At 30.3% G+C, this 25,594-nt stretch overlaps 1 protein-coding gene across 1 annotated transcript; it reads right to left on the reverse strand.

Moving 5' to 3' along the window:
* Nucleotides 1-2,658: 2,658 nt before the first annotated feature.
* On the reverse strand, nucleotides 2,659-5,188 carry LOC139862219 (uncharacterized). Its single transcript, XM_071850789.1, has 3 exons — nucleotides 4,916-5,188; nucleotides 4,479-4,625; nucleotides 2,659-3,020 (listed from the first exon to the last, which is right to left on the reverse strand). Exons 1-3 carry the CDS (start codon nucleotides 5,090-5,092, stop codon nucleotides 2,877-2,879), a joined length of 468 nt encoding a protein of 155 aa, XP_071706890.1. The 5' UTR covers nucleotides 5,093-5,188; the 3' UTR covers nucleotides 2,659-2,876.
* Nucleotides 5,189-25,594: the final 20,406 nt, after the last annotated feature.

Raw genomic sequence — 25,594 nt, forward strand, 5'->3', positions numbered from 1 at the left:
GTTAGTTGATCTATTTTGTAAAAAAAGAATATTTTTCGACATCTTTTGGTAGCATTGAAGGGTTGTTCCTTTTATGAATGTTGTTTTTTTATCGTTTGAGACAAAAAAAAAAGTAGCACAGTAGTAACGTGGTGAGTGTTATTATTCAATATTTTTAGTGTTAGTGATGAGATAAATAATATTTTAGAATATAGATATAAAATGGGGGGTTCGATTTGTATTTTAATGAAAGTTAGGGGGTTGGGTGTGTGAAAAATGAAATATTAAATAGTACTATAAAATGGGGGGTTCGATTTGTATTTTAATGAAAGTTAGGGGGTTGGGTGTGTGAAAAATGAAATATTAAATAGTACTATTCATAACTAGTTTTACAATTTATAATTTCTTTTTTTTTTAAAAGCAATAATTTTTATAAATAAAAATAAAACTATTAGTTGCAACAATCCTAAATAATAATTTTAACAAACGCAATTTCACGACTTTACCGATCTCGAAAACATACAATAAATTGGACTACATGGCAGAGATGAAATTGTTTTTTTAATATGTAGCAAACAAGGGTCGAACTCCTGACCTCCCTTAAAGGAGGCAGACCACCAACCGCTGGACCACATCACAACGTCTAACAATAACAATTAATGATACAAAGTATAATTAAAAATATGCGACTTAATCAAATTATTATGAGATTATTTTTACCATTTCTCTAATAGATAATGGCATGTTACTCGTTATATTTGAACCTAATACCCACGTGATTATATCATAAGCTTGTAATAAACGGGTATGAAAACAGATAATCTGGATTGGTTCCTAAATCGTGAAATACTTTCTTAATTAAGTATTTCGCCCCTCACAAGCCTCGGGTTTACACGAAATCCTAATTGGGATAAGATAAGAACGATTTTGTTTCCAGACAAAAAAAAATCAAAATCACGTATTAGAGAATCTGTGTGTCTTCCGTGTGTTTTGATGAATACAAAAACTGTTGGAGAAAACCGAATTGATATCTGTTTTCAACAGTTAACATGAAGACTCTTCATTTTAGGCAGGAAAATCGGTTGGAAGACACCTTTTCATTAAAACGAATAGTGACTTGGACCCCGCAACCCCGTAATTTGCACGACAGTTAGTAGTCAACTTTTGCAGGCCTGTATTCCACACTCTCCGAACACATTGTTAAGAATAACTAGCTAACTCTTGCATTCAAATAAATCCCAATTCACTAAAATGTATGTTAGATGACACTAAAATCACCAACAAAGATCACCCTAAATGATCAACTATGATACAATTCATTCCCCTCTCGTGTTACTGTTACCAACAGTATGTATTTGACCACGAATTTTACTAACATCAGACTTATTGTGCAATATTCGTGTAGTTTACAAACTTGTTTAAAGGTTTGATGATGTAGTCTCATAACATGTACATGGACTCCATATTTCTCCAATGGCATTTTATCTATATACAAATATTAAAACTACTCTCATTTACACCTTGGTTAAACCTAATTTCTCAAAAACAGATTTAAGTGCTTAATTTTGGAGAACAATGATTGATCAATTATTTTATCTCCGGTAATCATGCAAACCCGATCGAAATCTGAATTCGTGAGGGTATAAAACAATCAGCTGATTAATCAACTCAACCAGGTTGAGTAATTAATATCTAAAACGATTGAAGTCTGATGATGATCAGGACTCGATCGAAATGTGGGCAAACTTGTAGCTGAGATTAGAATCTGGCAACATAAGTTTACAGTAAGTGTGTTGTTGTATTTGAATAGCCCAAGGGGTCTAAATATAGGCGGAAAAGTTGGTTATTAGGATGGCTGACGTGGCACACGTATCATCCATATGAATAACAAACTCCCCGAAATAGTTGGATTGACGTGGCACACAGACGCTCCCCTCGTGTGTCACTACCTAGATATTTTTGTGACACGTGTGCCGACTACAAGGTAGCACACACAATCCGTCCAGACTGAAGGGTTTACGTGTGAACACAACCATTTATTGTGTTTCTTCCCGGCAACTATCCTCCACTTGTATCCGCTCCTTTCCTTTCGGAATCTCTAGCCGACGACAGCTCTTCTATTCCATGACCCATAATCTTGCCGGTCCCGGCCATGCCATGTTTGCCTATTTTTATATAATGTATTTATCCTGATACGAACCATAGTGTGTATCATTATTCCCTTATGGAGTCCTCACGGGATTCATCAACCATTCCACATAACTATGAATCACTCGCTTCACAACGAATATGTGCATGAACCTTGTTTGCTATAATACCTAAGATTTCTCTTTGAATTGAGCTCGATGCATATTTCGACTCATATGTAGCATTATCCTAAACAGTCTTGACAAGTTCTTTGAGGTTAAATGGTTTACAGTTTGAAAATTCACTTCGATTTTTTGGGTTCCAAGTTTCATCACCCCTCAAAAAACACATCTTTTGAATGTTAACGAACGAACAATGTCAACTATTACTTTGCCATTGATGACGCGCACACATAAAACACCTAACTTTATGGTTGTTTACACTTTCAACGTTTGTTAGGAATGTTAGAGTTTGGTTTATAGCAAATATGATGTAAACCCGTGCTCTAATTTGTCATTCAAACAAAAACATGCATCTTTCTTATTATAAACATATGAAATGGACCCATATATATTAATAAACCTTTTTAATCGTATGTTTTTACAATAGTATTAAACAAATTACTAGTATATCATCAGCAGAAACTTTTTGCCATCTGAAATGCGTATATCGATATTGTTCCTTCATATCAATTGATAATGTGGGATAATAGAACACATAACAAATATCATTTTCGTTATAAATGTGTAAAGTGTAGAGATACCATCAGCTCACAGTTTGCTTGATACGGCTAGGTACTTGGTATGGCGCCCTTGTGCAATTATTTTACCAGTCTTTTTGTTCCTAAATTCGACAGTTACAACAGCAATAACCTTCCCAACACGTAAAGCCTTTGCCTCTATCTCAATCTCATCCTTCAAAAAAAAAAAAAAAAAAAAAAAAACATGAATATGACTTGAATATTCAGCTATGATACAAAAATGTAATTAAAGATAATTGTATGTCATGGAAGATGTTTAAACATAGTGCAGCCACAAAAAGTTTACATCTTGCTGCTTCAAATGAAAAGACCACTTGTAGTTCAAGAGTGCATGTAGGCTAGAGGTGGCAATTTTGACCCATTTATACATAGATGGATCATTTTGGTATTTGTTAGTATATCTTTAATGAGGCTGATGGGTTAAGTCAAGTAAACAAAGAAACCGTTCAATTTGGTAGAATTGGTCAAATCGGTTGAGCATCATTCAAGATGTATTTAATAGCATTAAACCTTTGTTTTGAAAAAAAAAAAAAAAGAAAAAGAAATAAAAGGAAGTGACATGAGAAGCGCCACCTATTAATCTATCTTATTTAAAAATAAAACATTCTAATTTGTTCATTGGCAGAAAGGTCGGAAATAATCATAATCATATTTAACATATCAATCATCTAAAAGAAAATAGATAACTTGATTGCAGTTCGGAATTCGGACCAACTGAACCTAACAAGTACTAAAAAAAAACTACTTGTTTTGAACTATTACACAGCCCACCCAATCCACCCATATTGCCACCACTATTTCAGCTTATTATGCACTTGGCTTTTGTAAGACTCTACAATCTCATTTGGTTACTAACAATAGCATATCATTTCGATAATAGATCCACTATCAATATGCATTATTTTTACTTGGACAGTACAACAGTGTAATGCACATTATTGGTGGATCTATCAAAATTTTGATGTTGGATTTATCACCTCCCTTTTGATAAAAGAAGCCAGAAAAATATCTTCGTATCTTCAGTGACAATACTAGCTCCATAATCAAATCATATAAAACTATGACAAATTGTACTTTGATAGCGGGTGTTTGGTTTGGCTTATAGGCTTACCGACCTTTTAGCTTATAGGCTTAAATTCAACTTACGCTTACCGACCTTTTAGCTTATAGGCTTAAATTTAATGAAGAAGCTCCAAGATGTCGGCTTCACAAAAATGATGCCAAAATAGTCTAGTAGTTGCGGTCCTAATATTCTCAACAAAGGTCTTAGGTTCAAACCTCACCAACATATCTTTGGTGGTTAGGGAAAAAAGGGTCAAAAACGGTCATAGGCTAAACCGGTTAGGCCGGATATATGCGAGTAAAAATACTCACCAACCCAGGTAGCGTAAACAAAAGAATTTTATCCGTTTATCCATTTCATATTGGCTTCACAAAAATGAGGGCTTAATTACCCATAATAAGCTTTGAAATCAAAAACTGTTTAGCATGTGAAAATGGATTATGACATTGTGGATAGAATACTAAGCTAAAGATTCCCTTGCCCATAGATATAATAAGAACAAACTTTAAAGTAAGAATGAAATGGATATACTATACAATGTATACATACACCAACAAAAGCAGCAGCCAGGTACGAAACGTTAATCTCCACAGAAACTCCAGTAGTTTTCACACCCTCAACTGTCAAAATAACAGCTGATCCAACTACATCCACCAATGCTGCAGTCGCTCCACCGTGCAACGAATTCGCTACATTCTTCAATCACAATAATTTCATACAGATATCAATAATCAGTCAATTATCAATTTCACTCATCAAACAGATAAAATAAAATAAATAAAAAACATATTAACAAAAATAAATGATTAATAAGATGTATCAGCTCCCTTCTTCGATCATAATAATTTGATTAAAACATCAATTATTGGTTATTGAATTCTCAATTTCATAAATACAAATAATAAAAAACCCTATGTTTTTCTGTTCCTCAAAATGATTTGTAAGGGTTTTATATAGTCGATCGAGAGTTAAAGATAAAAGCTAACCAGCAATCGCGGAGGGACTTTCATGGAACAAAGAACGCGGCCGCGTTCAACGAGATCGACTTTAAGGCCGGACATGATCATCGGTTCGAAGAACTTGAAAGGCATTGAATCGATTTCATTTGAAGATACACCGGAACTGGATTTTTCCAGGTAATTTTTCACAGTTTTGAAATTCATCTTTCTGTTTTTCAGTTTGATTATTCTTCGAGATTGAATTATTTTTATGGATGGATTATGGATAGCAGTTAGCAGCTGTTTTTTGTTTTAACCATCGAGCAGATATTGTTGACTTTTTTTTTTAAACTCAATGAGTTTATATTAAAATCTTATAATGATGATGCCGCTAATTCATTTGTTAAAGAAAAATTAAAAAATAAAAGAAAAAAATTTAAAAATGAGGATGATGTCATTAATTTAAATAAATTTGAATTAAAATTAAATCTTATTAATTAATTATTATTATTAAATCTTATTAATAATTATTTTAATTATTAAAATTAAATAATTTTGAATTATTTTAATTAATTATTTTGAATTGAGTACGAAAAGGTATAAAAGCTAGGCAAAATGAAATCAATTCTAAATTTATATTTTAATTTACACTTTTAAAATAAAATGACAACCAATATTATCTCTTATGATTGGATGTGGATTGTTTAATATGCATTTTAAATGTTTGATGAAATGTTCAGCTGACGAGTTTCTTAGTCGGATTCTGTGGTTCCATGGGTCATTAAACTAAATGACTTTAACATTTGCGTTCACTTAATACCTAAAACATATCATTAAACTGTTTCGTTTAAACAAACACGTGGTTCCACGAGTCATTTCACTAGTTAAAAAAGAAAAGACCATCCAGTCGAGTTAAAAAAATGTTATATCCAATATGAGTATGAGATATAAAAATAAAATACTCCTGGCACAGTAAAAATTTATTAATTTGTTTTGATTTCGTTAAAAAATGTCATATATTCAATATAAGTATGAGAAATAATTAAATCAATTTAATTTAATTTATGTTTTAGGTGCTATGTTATTTCCTGTTAGACTAAGAATGATGTAGTCATCTCATCTACAACACGGAAACTCCAAATATCGCATAAGTTTACAACTTACGAAACATTACTATTACTATACTATACAAAATCATGTAGCACTATTTATCAATAGTAATCAGGAATATTTTCGTCATTTCACCTTTTTTTTTGTCTCCAACGATAAAAGAAGCAACTTTCGTAAATGAACCAACCCTTCAATGCTACCAAAAGATGTCGAAAAAAATTATTTTTACAAAAAAATCAACTACCTTTTTTTTTCAACGATAAAAGAGGCAACTTTCATAAAGGGTGATGATATGTACACAACCTATTTTTGTTATGTACACAACCTTTATGGTTTACAGTGTTGTACAGTACAATACTGTAAAGCATAGTGGATGTGTACATAACAAAAATGGGTTGTGTACATATCACTCCCCTTTCATAAAAGGAACAACCCTTCAACGCTGCCAAAAGATGTCGAAAAACATTTTTTTTTACAAAATAGATCAACTAACTTTAAAAAAAAAAGGAACGCAAAAAGAAGCAACTTTCACAAAAGGAACAACCCTTCAATGTTAGATGTCGAAATTTTTTTTTTTTTTTACAAAATAGATCAAGACTTTTTTTTTTTAACTCGTATTCAAAATGGAGCCCCCGGCGCGAAGCGAGGGCTCCACAACTAGTTATCATCAAATCTCCCTTTATGTTAAAGTAGTCTCGTAAACGCAAAGCCGGCTTTCCCTATGAGCTACGTGATCTCCCTAAATAATACAAGTAAATTTGACTTTTAAAAATGTACTGTACTACTTATGTGAAAATTTAGTCAAATGTGGAAAGTCTTATTAGTAAGAAACTAGCTAATGGTTACTCACACCTTGCTCCGGACGAGATAATTATCATGGTACAAATATTGTTTAAATATTTTACTCGTATTGTGCTTATAAAAAATAGTTAAACTTACAAAAAAATAAACACATAATTATATTGATGTTCGAAATTACAGGAAAAAAACACGAACTCATGCGAGGATCTGCAAAATTTAAAAAGAAAGCATATTCAAACTAAGTTCGAATTAAAAGTCACGCCATGTGACTAAATTTAAAACAAAAAACAAAAAAACAAAAAACAAAAAACAAAAAATTATGAAAAAATGCTTTGAATTTGGGACCGGTTACTTATCAAACGGGGTGAAAAGTAATTTGTAGCCAATCAGATTGTTCTATTATGGGAAACGAAACCCTTTTAAAAATAATAATATTTTACATGTATGATCGACAATTTTTGTATATAAAAAAGGAAAGTTTAATAGTGTTTGTGGAGTACCTTTTTTAATTTTTTTTGGGTAAGCGGGGAAACACTCATATGAACGAGCATATTGGCGCCCCCATAGAAGGTAAAATCTCGGGTAATCAAGTCCGCCAAGCGCGAGACCTGGTACCTGGTGAATTGCGCATTACGCGCACCCTCTAGTCACACTCCCTTTTTGAACAATTTGACATAGCCAGAAATTAAACTCGGGTGGTGTGCTTCATTTGACAACTCGGTATATTTAATAGTTTTTGTTATCTCTATTGTAACATAAATTTTTCTGTAATGTTAGTTTTGAGAACATTTATAAAGTTAAGCATATTTAAAATTTGATTATAAATTTGTATGCGTTTGTTTAAACATAAGAAAATATTTTAAAGCTTATAAAAGAGAGTTACAATATTTCTATTGGGTTTTACCAAACTAATTGTCGGCCTAATTATATTATATAAAGTATTATCAATTTTTTTGGAGATATATCGAATTAATTGTTATAAATAAAGTCAAAAAATAATTTTAAGTTAAAAAATTGAGTAAGTTAAAAAAAGTCACACATTATTCATTATCCATTCTTCCACTCTATAATTCGAAGGAAAAATAGTAAGTGTAATATCAGAGGGTTAATTATTGATGATGTTTGGAACGACAGCCCAACTGACATCAAGGCTGCTGCCTTCAACCATTTCAACAGAATATTCAGCGAACCGGATGTTGATCGACCGAGCCTTGAGGATTTACACTATCCTTCGATTTCTTGTGATGATGCAGCGGCCCTTGAACTACCTTTTGATGAAAAAGAAATTCACGACGCAATCTTAGACTGTGGTAGCACGAAGGCACCGGGACCGGACGGTTTTAATATGCGTTTTTTCAAGAAATATTGGGACGTTATCAAATGCGATCTTGTAAGTGCAATTGAGTGGTTTTGGAACAAGTGTGAATTCTCAAAGGGTTGCAACGCCTCTTTCGTCACCTTGGTACCAAAAAAAACCGACCCTCTTGGTCTTGGAGACTTTCGACCAATTAGTCTAATTGGTAGTTATTATAAAATAATTGCCAAAAATTTGTCAAATCGCCTTCGCAAGATAATCCCATCCTTGATTGGTCCTGTGCAAAGTGCATTCTTGAAGGAAAGATTCATACTTGATGGTGCACTCATTGTCAATGAAAGTATTCATTTCTTAAAAGCGAAAAAGAAAAAAGGGATTCTCTTCAAGGTTGACTTTGAGAAGGCTTTTGATTGTCTTAATTGGAACTTTCTTCTTGAGGTTATGAAAAGTATGGGTTTCGGTGAAAAATGGAGAAAGTAGATTCATGCTTGCTTAAGCTCGGCTTCGATTTCTATTCTTGTTAATGGGTCACCCACTAAGGAGTTCTCACTAAGTCGAGGGGTTAGGCAAGGCGACCCGTTATCACCCTTTTTGTTTATCATTTCGGCGGAAGGATTGAATATACTAACTAAAGCGGCTACGGATCATGGACTCTTTAAGGGTGTGGAGATTGGTAACGATAATATTCTCATTTCGCATCTCCAATATGCGAATGATACTTTGTTTTTAGGCCAATGGAGTAGGGAAAATGCATATAGTCTTCGGAATCTTCTAAAATGTTTCGAACTTGCTTCGGGTTTAAGAGTTAACTTTCAAAAAAGTTGTGTTTATGGGATTGGGGTTGATTACAATGATGTTTGTCATGTGGCGAATCGTATTGGTTGTCAAGTAGGAAAATTTCCATTCACCTACCTCGGGTTGCCGGTTGGTTCTAAAATGAATAAATTAAAAGATTGGGAACCGGTCATTGAAAAGATAAAATGCAGGCTTGCGGATTGGAAAATGCGAATGATGTCTTTTGGAGGAAGAGTTGTGCTAATCAAATCGGTCCTCAATAGTCTACCGTTGTATTACTTCTCTCTTTTTCGTGCCCCGCCGTGTGTTTTAAAACTACTTGAGTGTGTGAGACGAAATTTCTTTTGGGGTGGTTCAGGTCATGGGAAAAAAATGTGTTGGATCAAATGGGATAATGTTATTTCCTCATTTGAAAAGGGGGGTCTTAACCTCGGGTCACTCAAAAGTAAAAATTTGGCTCTCTTGGGAAAGTGGTGGTGGAGGTTTAAAACCGAAACCAAATCTCTTTGGGTCAAGGTCATTAAAAGTATTCATGGTTCTTTTGGTGGTTTGGAGTTGGGGCGTGATTCTTTTCACTCTCCGGCTTCGGGCCTTTGGTATAACATTTTTTTAGCAGGTAACATGATTGAAGATTTGGGCATCCCTTTCAAGAATTCTTTTGCGAAGACTATTGGAGACGGATCGACAACTCTCTTTTGGGATGAACAGTGGGCTGGAGATTCCAAGTTTCGTGAAAAATTTCCTCGTCTCTACAGACTTGAAGTCGAAAAGTGCTGCTGTGTACAAGATCGGGTCAGCATCAATGGAGCAGAAAGAATTTTTTTGTGGAATTGGGCCCGTGAGCCTGTGGGCCGAACAGGAACTGAATTCAATCAGCTGGTTGCTATCCTCGAGTCATTACAGCTTAATCGGAGCAGCAGTGACTCTTGGTCGTGGCGTTTGTCTTCTTCAGGTAATTTTACTGTTAAGTCTCTTTCGATTCTCATTGATGATGGACTTATTGCACTAAGCGGGTCAACCCCTGAAACCCTTCGTAATCATCTCGCTCCTAAAAAAGTGGAAATCTTTGTTTGGAGAGCAATCAAAAAACGAATCCCGTTTAGGAGTGAGCTTGATAAAGAAGGAATTGACCTCCATAGTGTAAGATGTCCATTATGTGACGATGACGTGGAAACGGTGGACCACTCGATTATCTTTTGCAAATACTCGATGGATCTATGGTGTCGGGTGTATCAATGGTGGGATCTTGGAAATTTTTCTAATCTAAGTGTGTCCGAGACTCTTCAAGGGAACAATGGTGCGACTATGTCTTCCTTGGGGAAAAATATTTGGCAAGCAACGGAATGGGTATGTGCGTATTATCTATGGAAAAATCGTAACAATAAAATTTTTCGTGGGAAATATTGGCCAACCTCGGTTTTGTTGAATGAGATTAAAGTCAAGTCTTTTGATTAGATATCTCACCGATTAAAGAAGAAAAAGTTGGATTGGCTCACGTGGTTGAATAATCCGAATACATATCTAACACTTTCATAGTTTAGGTCCTTGTAAATTGCTATTGATATTGTAATTGTGGGTGCATGTTTTTGTTCATAGGGTTGTCCACTCACAAACCTATAGTGTGATGGATACTCTTTGTATTATGGGGTTGGGCTCAATTTAGGCCTGACCATTCTTGTACACTCTTATTTGAATTAGTATACTTTCTTGCTTTTCAAAAAAAAAAAAAAAAAAAGAAGAAGAAATAAATTGTATAACTAATTTAAAGGAAAGAGAATAAATAAGTCAAACGGCATGGTTTATTAAAGAAAAAAAGTATCTTGCTTTACACTGTAGATCACCTAAGAATTAAGAAATGTCGTTTGAATTGTTAATATGTGACGACCCGGAAGTTTCCGACCAAATTTAAACTTAATCTTACTATGATTTTGATAGGATAAGCAAAGTATGTAATGTGGAGTCTAGAAAAATTTGGAACAATGTTCATATACTCAGTTAACCTTCGATCATTCCCGACGATTCACGAACCAATGTGTAAATAATTATGTGAATATATATATACATAAGAGTATATATAATAATTTAAATTAATAAGTATACATTATGCAATTAGAATTAAAAATGTAAGATAACAAACAAAATAATTAAGTTATTATTATTACAATAAACATATGTAAATGGATATATAATATTATTATGAATCTATATATATAATTTTTATAAATAATTATTATTATATTGTAAGATATAGAGATTTAACATATGTATTATATACATATATATATGTATTATATAATTATTAAATAATTACATGATTAATAAATTGTAATATTAATATATATAAATATAAGTTGAAAAATAAATGTTATATTAATATTATTATATTTACTTTCTTTATTAATATTAATATTACTATTAATACTAGTATTAGTATATTATTATTTAATATAATATATAGAATTGATACATTTAACTGGTTATATCATTATAATTAGTAGTAAGAATTATAATTTTAAGTTATTATGATTATTTATTTTATCAATGTTATTATTAGTATTATCATTATCATTATTACTAAAATTATTAAAATAATTAAAAATTATTATTATCATTAATATAATGCAACTTGTTATTATTATTATTAATATTAATGATTACTAGGATAATTATTATCATTAATATTAAATGTATTAATATTTTTAATATGTTTATATTTACTAATTAATAATATTACATATAAATAAATTAGGATATTCGCAAATTCAGTTAGATATATATATGTCCATCAGATTTTTTTATTTAATAAGTTATTGTTTAAATAACAGATAATTGTAGCAGGTATCCATAAATCACGCGAATTTGCTTTGTATCACAATCAAACCGTACGAAATGGTTACCTGTACCTATCGAGCAGTTTTATATTGATACCTTTAATCACTAATTCGTTGCATATCATTATCATTGGTACACATTAGGTAACAATTGAATCCAATTATAATGTATTTTTAATTACAGCATCTGTTCCCATTCGTCTGATTGAGAAACGAGAGCCCAATTCGCTGTATAATTGATCAATTCACTTGTTATGTAAATCCTTCAACTCACTACTACTTTTATCAATCACCAACACACTTCATGTCATAACCCGACCTTAACCATAAGGACGAATACAATAACATATGATTTCATCGCGAGGTATTGACCTCTATATGCGACATTTTTCAAAAACTGCATTCGTTTTTACGATACAAACCATAGCTTTTATTACAAATACAAGGTTTAAACAACTTAATAATGATTATCATTTAGCGATAATCTTAGACTTACAAACTTTACATGTGATAATAACAATACGACTTCCAACATATTTTACATTACAAATCCTCCGATATGCAGTTTATTTTTGACACAAATATGCATACTCAAGATCTTGCTTAAATTCAACATGTTGCAGCGGAAGCTTTTAGTTATCACCTGAGAATAAACATGCTTAAAACGTCAACATAAAGTTGGTGAGATATATGTTTAATGCCGGCAGCGTTATAAATATAGACCACAAGATTTCATATATAAACGTTCTAATAAAAATATTCTAAGTTGTTGAGCACTTGATAACCATACTTAACATTTAATCAACGTCGCATATTGTGACAACCCGGAAATTTCCAACCAAATTTAAACTTTATCTTTATATTATTCCGACACGATAAGCAAAGTTTGTTAAGTTAAATCTCAAGAATTTTAAATTGTGTTCATACATTCATTATAACCTTGACCAAATTCCGACGATTCACGAACCGTTATATGTAAATAAATATGTACATATATGTATATATATATATTATAACTTGAGAATATTAATAAAGTATTAAACGTATAATACTTTACATGAACGTATTTGTTTCAATATGTTTATCGATGGAATTAGAAGATAATATCAAATGATTGATTTATCAGATACATTATGATATGATTACGGGTCTATGTTATGAGGTCCACTGTGATTTAAGAAATCTATTCTTTTTGACAACATTCGGAAAATGGTAAAGTGATTTATAAGTAAGAACGTGAAGTGTAAATAACTTAGATGTTGGATATCGACAAGTTAAGTAACTCGACATTTTTCATTAAGATGATTTCATACGTTTATTTAACCTTTGAACTTTATCCCATGCTTCACCAACAAACTGTAATTTAAAAACTTGAATCCTATTATGAATATATATGATTCTACTTTTCTAAAACATTTTATGATATAACGATTTCCATTATTTTAACCTTTAAACAAAATAATTCTTAAAAATATATTTAGTTTTGGAAAACAAAATTATCTATTTGATTTAGTTTCAAACGTACAAAAACGCTTTCAGTTTAAAAAGAACTTTATTATTAAAACGTATATAACTTTTATAAATATCTAGAACCACTTTTGACAACTCATTACTTAACCAGTATGATAAAGATAACGATATTTATATTTTATTTTATTAAATATATATAACGATTTAAATTAATATTATATATATTTATACGCGTATTATACGTACATAGTTTTATACTTTTACTATACTTAACCTTTACCTTTACTTTATTTTTACTTTACTTTAACTTTAATAATTCACTTTAATAATTCATACTTTAATAATTTACTTTAATAATTCATACTTTAATAATTCACTTTAATAATTCATACTTTAATAATTCACTTTAATAATTCATACTTTAATAATTCACTTTAATAATTCATACTTTAATAATTCACTTTAATAATTCAAAAATTTATTATAAATAGAATTCAATAGGTTTCATTATTTCATAGAAACTTGAAAATATTTTTCTCTAAACTCTCTCAATCGATTTACATATATATATTTACTCCGTATTATTTCAAGACATTATTAGTATACATAAAATATTACGTCGGAGTGCTGTCCGAGTGATTTCGAAATTGTTTTTCGAGTGGGATTGGATTAAGGAAATTATGGGTTATAGCTATGGAGGTGATTGGGTAGGTTCATGGGTATGCTCGTGAGGTCAATATAGTGTTTATCATCTCCGTTGCGTCTACGTACCTTTCCTGCAATATTGAATCTCAATATTGATACGTGAGTACTCATAATTTAACTTTTACATACTAATAGTGTATCCCTGACTAGTGCTCGAGTATATAGGATTATGCATGTTTGTACTTTTGATATTGCCTTTAGTTAGGTTATGTTGAATCCTGAATTAGTTATATATGCGACTGAGATAAGGTATAAGATATGCATGTCGTTGGAAAGCTAGCGAAAAATTAAGAACTTTTCATTTAGATATCGAATGATTTCGATGAACGGATTTGAAGTTATAGTCCATCGAATTTTTGTATTATTATTAAAAATGATTATTATTATCGTCGTTATTATCGTCGTTCTAGTTTTATCTTATTATTATTATTATTATCTTTATCAATAAAAGGATTTATCATTAAAAATTGTTAATTTTTTTTATTATTACTATCGTTATTATCGTTAAAGTTATAATTAGTATTATTATTATTATCCAATTATTATTATTATTAGTATTATTGGTATTATTATTATTATTATCATTATTAATATATATATATATATATATATCATTATTTAAAAATAGTTATTGTTATTATTATTATTACTATATTATCATTAAGATAATTATTAGTATTATCGTTAATAATGTTATAGTAACTATCATTATTAATATTAGTGTAATTAAAACAAATATTTGTAACACCTAATTATTTTGATTACTATTATTACCATTATTACGAACACGATATAAAAGACGATTAAAATCTATTAAATGAAACGATTAGGAAATAATGGGTAAGAGTATCATGAAGAAATTAAAATATTATAAGATATTGATTTAGATAAAATTATTGTTCTTATTATTTTTATCATTACTATTATTATTAAAATTATCGTTAGTATTAAAACTATCATTTTAACAAAAATTATCATTTTAATAGAAATGTCATTGTTACTATAAAATATCATTATTATTATTATTATATTAAATAGAATTATTATTTTAAAGATAATATTAAAAATTATCGTAAATATTAAAGTTATTATAATTAGAATTATCGTTTTATCATAATGTCATCTTAGTAATTATAAATATTGATATTTTTATAATAATAATTATTATTACAAAATAATACAACTTTTACTTACTATCATTATAGATATTATTTTATCAAATAAATATTTGATACAAACATATTTTACTACGTGTAGTAACTTACTTTAATAATACCTATCATATTATCTTTATAATATTAAATGAACCCTATAAATTTTATTACTTAATATATATAAAAGTATATTTTATTATATAAATATAATATAAAATTTTATTTATTAATAAATAAATTATATTATTTACTCTAATAAATCTTTTAAAAATATTTAAAAATATAAAACGACGATATTTAAACTATATATTAATCATGTATAGATTTTTGGAAATTATTTTGAGTCAAATTTACTTTTGTTGACTTTTGCATGTTAGTCTCGAGCATTAGGATTGTGGTACACTATGACTTGAACTAATTTGTTAGACAAATATTGACCAACACATAAATATATATAATTAATTTAGGTTCGTGAATCCGAGGCCAACCTTGCACTTGTTCAATGACGTTATATGTATTTTTACTACGAAATACAGTATGGTGAGTTTCATTTACCTTTTTACCCTTTATATTTTTGGGACTGAGAATACATGCGCTTTTATAAATGTTTGACGAAATAGACACAAGTAATTGAAACTACATTCTATGGTTGAATTATCGAAATCGAATATGCCCCTTTTTATTAAAGTCTGGTAATCTAAGAATTAGGGAACATACACCCTAATTGACGCGAATCCTAAAGATAGATCTATTGGGCCTAACAAACCCCATCCAAAGTACCGGATGCTTTAGTACTTCGAAATTTATATCATGTCCGAAGGAGGATCCCGGAATGATAGGGGATATTCTTATATGTATATAGTTAATGTCGGTTACCAGGTGTTCACCATATGAATGATTATTTTTGTCTCTATGCATGGGACGTATATTTATGAGAACTGGAAATGAAATTCTTGTGGTCTATTAAAATGATGGAAATAAATGATTATGATAAACTAATGAACTCACCAACCTTTTGGTTGACACTTTAAAGCATGTTTATTCTCAGGTGTTAAAGAAATCTTCCGCTGTGCATTGGCTCATTTTAAAGATATTACTTGGAGTCTTTCATAGCATATTTCGAAGAACGTTGCATTCGAGTCATTGAGTTCATCAAAGATTATTATTAAATCAATTTATAGTGGATATTATGAAATGGTATGCATGCCTGTCAATTTTTGATGTAAAGAAAGATTGTCTTTTAAAAACGAATGCAATGTTTGTAAAATGTATCATATAGAGGTCAAATACCTCGCAATGTAATCAACTATTGTGAATCGTTTATAATGTATATGAACGGGTCCTTTCAGTTGGTATCAGAGCGGTGGTCTTAGCGAACCAGGTCTGCATTAGTGTGTCTAACTGATAAGTCGATAGGATGCATTAGTGAGTCTGGACTTCGACCGTGTCTGCATGTCAAAAGTTTTGCTTATCATTTTGTGTCGAAAATTAACTACTTATCATCCTCAGAAAATTACCTGCTTATCATTTTTAGTCTAAGACACGTCTTGCTGCATTGATTGCAAGAATAGTGTATAGACAAAAATTCATATCTTAGCATATCTGCTAAATCATATCTTATCGTATCTGTTACTTTAAACTTTGCCTGACATATCCCGCAAATTCCTCCGTAATCTATGAAATCTTTTGATCTCTATATATAGATATCCTATGTAAATAGAATACCACCCGATAGCCGAAAAATCATTTTATATCGAAAATCCTTTATCCAATCGTACAAAATGGAATTTGTCATCAGTTCAAGTCACTCGGATTCCGAAATGGAATCTCACTCAAGCTCCGAAAGCAGTGTGACCGGAATGGATCAACCAATCAGTCATCACCTATTCTGGATGAATTGGGGATGGGTTCGTAGCCTCCTCAATCATTGGAAACAAGAAGAAGGCGATCCTTTCCATCCACCACATTGCCCTCTTGGCGAAGAACCTGAAGCACTTACCGGCGAACCTGTTCGAAACACCATTTTCTCGCTCATTTCCAGAGTATCTCGTCACGATTATATATTACATCAAATTTTAAATTTTATTTATCCGCTCGTCCGAACCGACAATCACCCCGGTGTAATAGAAGAAGTCAACGAGCTTCGCGCTCGGGTAGTGGCTTTGGAGAATATGGTGCAGATATTACAAACACCAGCAGCAGCATCAGCAACATAACCAGTACCACCATCATCAACGCCAACAGTAGCATTACCACCTCCAACCACAATCGCGTCGTAATCCTCAACTTCACAATCTGTCCCACGAGCATCAACGTCATATGCACCATAGATACCAAGGAGTACCAACAACAATAACTGACGAAGTATTAATTCATAACTTCATTGGAGAAACATTCCGCGGTGATTATATAATCTCTAAAGTCTTAGAGATTATCTAATCTAGCCCTAACCATAAATCAGTTAAGCGAACCAAAATGATAGAAGGAAGAGTAGAAACCCTGACAAAAATGGTGTGTGATTAACAAGTTAAACTTGTTTTACCAACAGCATCAACAGTACCGTTAACGTCACCAGCATCGTCAGTACAGTCAACATCAGAATCAACAACACCTATAACATCACAAACTCCGTCAGTTCAAGAATCACTGTGGACATCATTACGAATCAATAACGTGTATATTGTATCAACAAGTTATGAAGAATTAACTCATTCCCTCTGAAGAAATTATATATATATATATATATATATATATATATATATATATTTTTTTTTTTTTAAATAAAAAATAAATCTTTCCGTGCTAAGTTATTGTATGTGAATCTTAACTACTCGGTTAATTCATATTACAAATATGCAATAATGTACGTCCCTCGCCCGCGACTTAACCATCATTAACTGCAATCTCTGTCTCAATTCAACAAATTCCAATTCCTAATAAATCAAGTATATATTTGATTTTACACTTCATCATTGATGTAACCGAAACTTTTCAGATAACATCATTCGTACTTTGCGAAGTTCACAAGAATTTAACGAAAACCAACATCACATCTCAACAAATAACGAAGTATTGATTCATAATTTCAATATTATTGAAGAAATACTTATGTAACCTCTAAAGCCTTCAAGGAATTATTCAATTTTAGTTCCAACCGTAGATCGAATGAGTTTAATTTAGTATTAACTCATTAAAATCTATGTTACATCTGAGGAGAATATATACATATATATTTTTATAAAGACTGTAATAAAATTCTTATGTACAAAATATTAATTGTGAACATTTTTTAACGGGTAGGTAATACCCGAGAGATATATATAAATTCACAATTAATATGTTACATTCTTCGAATCAGATTAAGCAAATTATCAATTATACTTCCTACTTTCACAATAATATACATTCTTTCATAGAAATCAAAACAACCATACTCATTCAAACCCAATTACATATTCTGATTTTAAAATCTCAGAATTCAATTCGAGATATAACCGGTACCATCACTTTTAGATTCCTACATCTTTCAAAGCTATACTTTGACTTCAAAAGTGTGTTAGAACATCAAATGTATACAAACGATTACAATCTGTGTTCAAACCCTTCGAAAATCTCTGAAGACACTTCAAATAATGAGCAATCGAGATGATGATCCAATCACATATTACCTACAGTTATGTACTTAAAAAGCTCTTGAAACCAAAGTCATAATTCAACACATATCTGTGTCAGATCTTTTGGCATTTATTAGTAAAAATAACCTTGCAATTCCTTTGCAAAGTAGCAAATTATATCACAGCTCCAGCAAGACAACTTCGATTTTTTCATTCGAAGTAGCCTTATCATAATTTTGATATATGTGATTACCCTTTTGTTACCGGAGAACCTTTCATATTCCACCACATTAGCAATAAACTTACCAACAACTTCACTGATCTTGGGCATTCTTAAGAATCTTTATATTTATCGAAACCTCATCATTTACTCATCTGCCTCTTGTAACGAGAATTGCCATACGAATCATAGGGAATTAGCAATCAGTATTTTGAAATCTCACAGCATGTTGACGCCAACAGTTATACATAACGTCTATTTCCAAGGCTTACATACTTCGAATGTGAAGTTTCTGAAAAACACTCTGAACTGCGAACTAGTTCTCGAAATGCTGATGAAGCAACAAAAACTGTAAACGACCTTAGCAGTAAAAAGTTTGATGATAAAGATTAGTGTATTAACAAAGCTCAGAAATAGAGAAGTTTTGGAACTGGAAAACGGATTGAGCAAAGTATGAAGGAGGCTGTGGACAAATCACAAAGACTGAACCTGCCTTCAAAGAATCCAAATGATTCAGTATCTGCTGAAGTCATTAACGAATACCTTGCTCCTGACACTAAACCCTTACAGACAATATTCTTCATCATCCTCTGATATTAGAAATTTTAAGATATCATCGTATCTTTCATTATAAATATCCTCCATATTTCTGAAGATATTTCCATAACTATTCTTATCTGGAATCATTTAAATCTTTGCGCTATCTGTATTACATCAAAAAGGAAACTGTTTAGTTCCTATACTCTGTAAACCTTTGAGTTTAAAATATGAATGTTTTTTAAGTAGTGTTGGAAACTGAAGCATGAGTTAGTATAATATAATGACACTTGATCAACGTGATTATATTACAGTAATTCATGCTGAGTTTCTAAATGGAACGTGATGATTCATAGATCATAACATCATCATGTGCCATGTTATACGACTCTTGTATTCTATTTAACCTCTAAAATATCAAGAAAATATTTCTTGATGATTCGGCCTTTTCCAAGGTATTCTAGTAATTTGACAAGTCAAGATCGTGCCATCACAATTTCCTTCCTAGAACATTAACAATGTTCATTCCAAAATTCATATCTGTGAATTCTGGACCATTACAAGCGGTGCTTAATCGCAAGAAGAAGAAACGAAAGGACAAAACTCCGAAATAGAAATTGGGGTATAAATTGCAGCAAATAAAAGAGAGCATTAACTGTGGATGACAATGATTATAGAAGATAGAAACAGAGACTTTGAAATATAAGGGAAGATATAAAGCCCAACGACAAACCAAAAATTATAAACCATATATATCGATGCATATAGCAATATAAAGACACGGGAGAACTAGAAACACTATAAACCCAAGAGTATAGTAGAAGTAAATAGATTCTTCCGGCGGTAGATGAAAAAGAAGAATGACCGATATGAAAGTTATAAGTATATCGAGAATCAGAACTGGATGGAGCATATTGATGAATACTTTAAAATATGAGTTGAGGGGGAAAGAATAGAAGGTGATGAAACATGACTAGGAACTTAGAAATCAACATATTTAACTCACACAATGACGGCATAAGTGAATCAAACCCTCTAGTGAATAGGTTAAGCTTTTTGGGATTAATTTAGTCATACCACAACTAAATCGAGTGTGATTAGATCAACACCTAGAGCTATTATTCACCACCTGGGTGATTTGGGTTGAGAGAGAATCGGAGGAGCTCACCAGATCTGAGTGTGTGTAACAAATGAGAAGCTTAACCTAAAATGAAGAACATAAGACTTTATATACCCCTGCTGTTGACTCACCCGTACGATTCATCCATCACACATACGAGTTGGCTTCATCAGCCATACGGGTGATCACTCACTCGTGTCTTCTCATTTAGGTTGTAATTGTGACTTAGCTCAGCATCAACCGTGCGTATGAGCCTGTCAGTCGTACGAGTGAGGCTTCACTCGGATGTCTGACTAAGTCTAACATAGTCAAACATCCAAATCTCGTTCCTGCAGTTGCTGTAACCACATACAAACACGGATAGGATAATAACGAACGATCATGGTGGCCTGTAAACTATTGTACCTACAATGGACGTGGGTAGATGTCTAGGGACTTGCATAAAATGCATCAACAGAAGGTGTGAGTTGTAAGAAAACGAAGGAAGTGAATTTATAAGAAAATCTCCGACAGAACAATTAAAATGGACGATCGCATTTAAAGAGGATCCTAATTCCTTTTGTTACCAGAGAATCAAATCTTATTACAAAGATTTTCTTCAAATTCCTTGAAATCTGGAAATCAATCATATCTACGTCAAATGATAAGATGAATCTACACTTACTCATTTCACTCTTCTATGTTAGCTTCATTCATACTCTTCATATAAATGAATTGTTTAACCAAATTATTCGCTGATGATAAAACTCTAATTTTCAGCCTGTATGCATCATGAAAACATACTTATTATCATTCACGACCTTTCCACTCAAATTTCGGGACGAAATTTCTTTAACGGGTAGGTACTGTGACAACCCGGAAATTTCCAACCAAATCTAAACTTTATCTTTATATTATTCCGACACGATAAGCAAAGTTTGTTAAGTTAAATCTCAAGAATTTTAAATTGTGTTCATACATTCATTATAACCTTGACCAAATTCCGACGATTCACGAACCGTTATATGTAAATAAATATGTACATATATGTATATATATATATATTATAACTTGAGAATATTAATAAAGTATTAAACGTATAATACTTTACATGAACGTATTTGTTTCAATATGTTTATCGATGGAATTAGAAGATAATATCAAATGATTGATTTATCAGATACATTATGATATGATTACGGGTCTATGTTATGAGGTCCACTGTGATTTAAGAAATCTATTCTTTTTGACAACATTCGGAAAATGGTAAAGTGATTTATAAGTAAGAACGTGAAGTGTAAATAACTTAGATGTTGGATATCGACAAGTTAAGTAACTCGACATTTTTCATTAAGATGATTTCATACGTTTATTTAACCTTTGAACTTTATCCCATGCTTCACCAACAAACTGTAATTTAAAAACTTGAATCCTATTATGAATATATATGATTCTACTTTTCTAAAACATTTTATGATATAACGATTTCCATTATTTTAACCTTTAAACAAAATAATTCTTAAAAATATATTTAGTTTTGGAAAACAAAATTATCTATTTGATTTAGTTTCAAACGTACAAAAACGCTTTCAGTTTAAAAAGAACTTTATTATTAAAACGTATATAACTTTTATAAATATCTAGAACCACTTTTGACAACTCATTACTTAACCAGTATGATAAAGATAATGATATTTATATTTTATTTTATTAAATATATATAACGATTTAAATTAATATTATATATATTTATACGCGTATTATACGTACATAGTTTTATACTTTTACTATACTTAAACTTTACCTTTACTTTATTTTTACTTTACTTTAACTTTAATAATTCACTTTAATAATTCATACTTTAATAATTCACTTTAATAATTCATACTTTAATAATTCACTTTAATAATTCATACTTTAATAATTCACTTTAATAATTCATACTTTAATAATTCACTTTAATAATTCATACTTTAATAATTCACTTTAATAATTCAAAAATCTATTATAAATAGAATTCAATAGGTTTCATTATTTCATAGAAACTTGAAAATATTTTTCTCTAAACTCTCTCAATCGATTTACTTATATATATTTACTTCGTATTATTTCAAGACATTATTAGTATACATAAAATATTACGTCGGAGTGCTGTCCGAGTGATTTCGAAATTGTTTTTCGAGTGGGATTGGATTAAGGAAATTATGGGTTATAGCTATGGAGGTGATTGGGTAGGTTCATGGGTATGCTCGTGAGGTCAATATAGTGTTTATCATCTCCGTTGCGTCTACGTACCTTTCCTGCAATATTGAATCTCAATATTGATACGTGAGTACTCATAATTTAACTTTTACATACTAATAGTGTATCCCTGACTAGTGCTCGAGTATATAGGATTATGCATGTTTGTACTTTTGATATTGCCTTTAGTTAGGTTATGTTGAATCATGAATTAGTTATATATGCGACTGAGATAAGGTATAAGATATGAATGTCGTTGGAAAGCTAGCAAAAAATTAAGAACTTTTCATTTAGATATCGAATGATTTCGATGAACGGATTTGAAGTTATAGTCCATCGAATTTTTGTATTATTATTAAAAATGATTATTATTATCGTCGTTATTATCGTCGTTCTAGTTTTATCTTATTATTATTATTATCTTTATCAATAAAAGGATTTATCATTAAAAATTGTTAATTTTTTTTATTATTACTATCGTTATTATCGTTAAAGTTATAATTAGTATTATTATTATTATCCAATTATTATTATTATTAGTATTATTGGTATTATTATTATTATTATTATTATCATTATTAATATATATATATATCATTATTTAAAAATAGTTATTGTTATTGTTATTATTATTATTACTATATTATCATTAAGATAATTATTAGTATTATCGTTAATAATGTTATAGTAACTATCATTATTAATATTAGAGTAATTAAAACAAATATTTGTAACACCTAATTATTTTGATTACTATTATTATCATTATTACGAACACGATATAAAAGACGATTAAAATCTATTAAACGAAACGATTAGGAAATAATGGGTAAGAGTATCATGAAGAAATTAAAATATTATAAGATATTAATTTAGATAAAATTATTGTTCTTATTATTTTTATCATTACTATTATTATTAAAATTATCGTTAGTATTAAAACTATCATTTTATCAAAAATTATCATTTTAATAGAAATGTCATTGTTACTATAAAATATCGTTATTATTATTATTATTTTAAATAGAATTATTATTTTAAAGATAATATTAAAAATTATCGTAAATATTAAAGTTATTATAATTAGAATTATCGTTTTATCATAATGTCATCTTAGTAATTATAAATATTGATATTTTTATAATAATAATTATTATTACAAAATAATACAACTTTTACTTACTATCATTATAGATATTATTTTATCAAATAAATATTTGATACAAACATATTTTACTACGTGTAATAACTTACTTTAATAATACCTATCATATTATCTTTATAATATTAAATGAACCCTATAAATTTTATTACTTAATATATATAAAAGTATATTTTATTATATAAATATAATATAAAATTTTATTTATTAATAAATAAATTATATTATTTACTCTAATAAATCTTTTAAAAATATTTAAAAATATAAAACGACGATATTTAAACTATATATTAATCATGTATAGATTTTTGGAAATTATTTTGAGTCAAATTTACTTTTGTTGACTTTTGCATGTTAGTCTCGAGCATTAGGATTGTGGTACACTATGACTTGAACTAATTTGTTAGACAAATATTGACCAACACATAAATATATATAATTAATTTAGGTTCGTGAATCCGAGGCCAACCTTGCACTTGTTCAATGACGTTATATGTATTTTTACTACGAAATATAGTATGGTGAGTTTCATTTACCTTTTTACCCTTTATATTTTTGGGACTGAGAATACATGCGCTTTTATAAATGTTTGACGAAATAGACACAAGTAATTGAAACTACATTCTATGGTTGAATTATCGAAATCGAATATGCCCCTTTTTATTAAAGTCTGGTAATCTAAGAATTAGGGAACAGACACCCTAATTGACGCGAATCCTAAAGATAGATCTATTGGGCCTAACAAACCCCATCCAAAGTACAGGATGCTTTAGTACTTCGAAATTTATATCATGTCCGAAGGAGGATCCCGGAATGATAGGGGATATTCTTATATGTATCTAGTTAATGTCGGTTACCAGGTGTTCACCATATGAATGATTATTTTTGTCTCTATGCATAGGAAGTATATTTATGAGAACTGGAAATGAAATTCTTGTGGTCTATTAAAATGATGGAAATAAATGATTATGATAAACTAATGAACTCACCAACCTTTTGGTTGACACTTTAAAGCATGTTTATTCTCAGGTGTTAAAGAAATCTTCCGCTGTGCATTGGCTCATTTTAAAGATATTACTTGGAGTCTTTCATAGCATATTTCGAAGAACGTTGCATTCGAGTCATTGAGTTCATCAAAGATTATTATTAAATCAATTTATAGTGGATAGTGGATATTATGAAATGGTATGCATGCCTGTCAATTTTTGATGTAAAGAAAGATTGTCTTTTAAAAACGAATGCAGTGTTTGTAAAATGTATCATATAGAGGTCAAATACCTCGCAATGTAATCAACTATTGTGAATCGTTTATAATGTATATGAACGGGTCCTTTCAGTTGGTATCAGAGCGGTGGTCTTAGCGAACCAGGTCTGCATTAGTGTGTCTAACTGATAAGTCGATAGGATGCATTAGTGAGTCTGGACTTCGACCGTGTCTGCATGTCAAAAGTTTTGCTTATCATTTTGTGTCGAAAATTAACTACTTATCATCCTCAGAAAATTACCTGCTTATCATTTTTAGTCTAAGACACGTCTTGCTGCATTGATTGCAAGAATAGTGTATAGACAAAAATTCATATCTTAGCATATCTGCTAAATCATATCTTATCGTATCTGTTACTTTAAACTTTGCCTGACATATCCCGCAAATTCCTCCGTAATCTATGAAATCT

This window comes from Rutidosis leptorrhynchoides, chromosome 8 (assembly GCF_046630445.1).
Source record: "Rutidosis leptorrhynchoides isolate AG116_Rl617_1_P2 chromosome 8, CSIRO_AGI_Rlap_v1, whole genome shotgun sequence".
NCBI lineage: Eukaryota > Viridiplantae > Streptophyta > Magnoliopsida > Asterales > Asteraceae > Rutidosis > Rutidosis leptorrhynchoides.

Coding starts and splice junctions, on each gene's coding strand:
- LOC139862219 (XM_071850789.1), bottom strand. CDS start 5,092: ATGAATTTCAAAACTGTGAAAAATTACCTGGAAAAATCCAGTTCCGGT. Junction 4,626..4,915: donor AAGTCCCTCCGCGATTGCTG/GTTAGCTTTTAT, acceptor TTGTGATTGAAG/AATGTAGCGAATTCGTTGCA. Junction 3,021..4,478: donor TGGCTGCTGCTTTTGTTGGT/GTATGTATACAT, acceptor TTTTTTTTGAAG/GATGAGATTGAGATAGAGGC.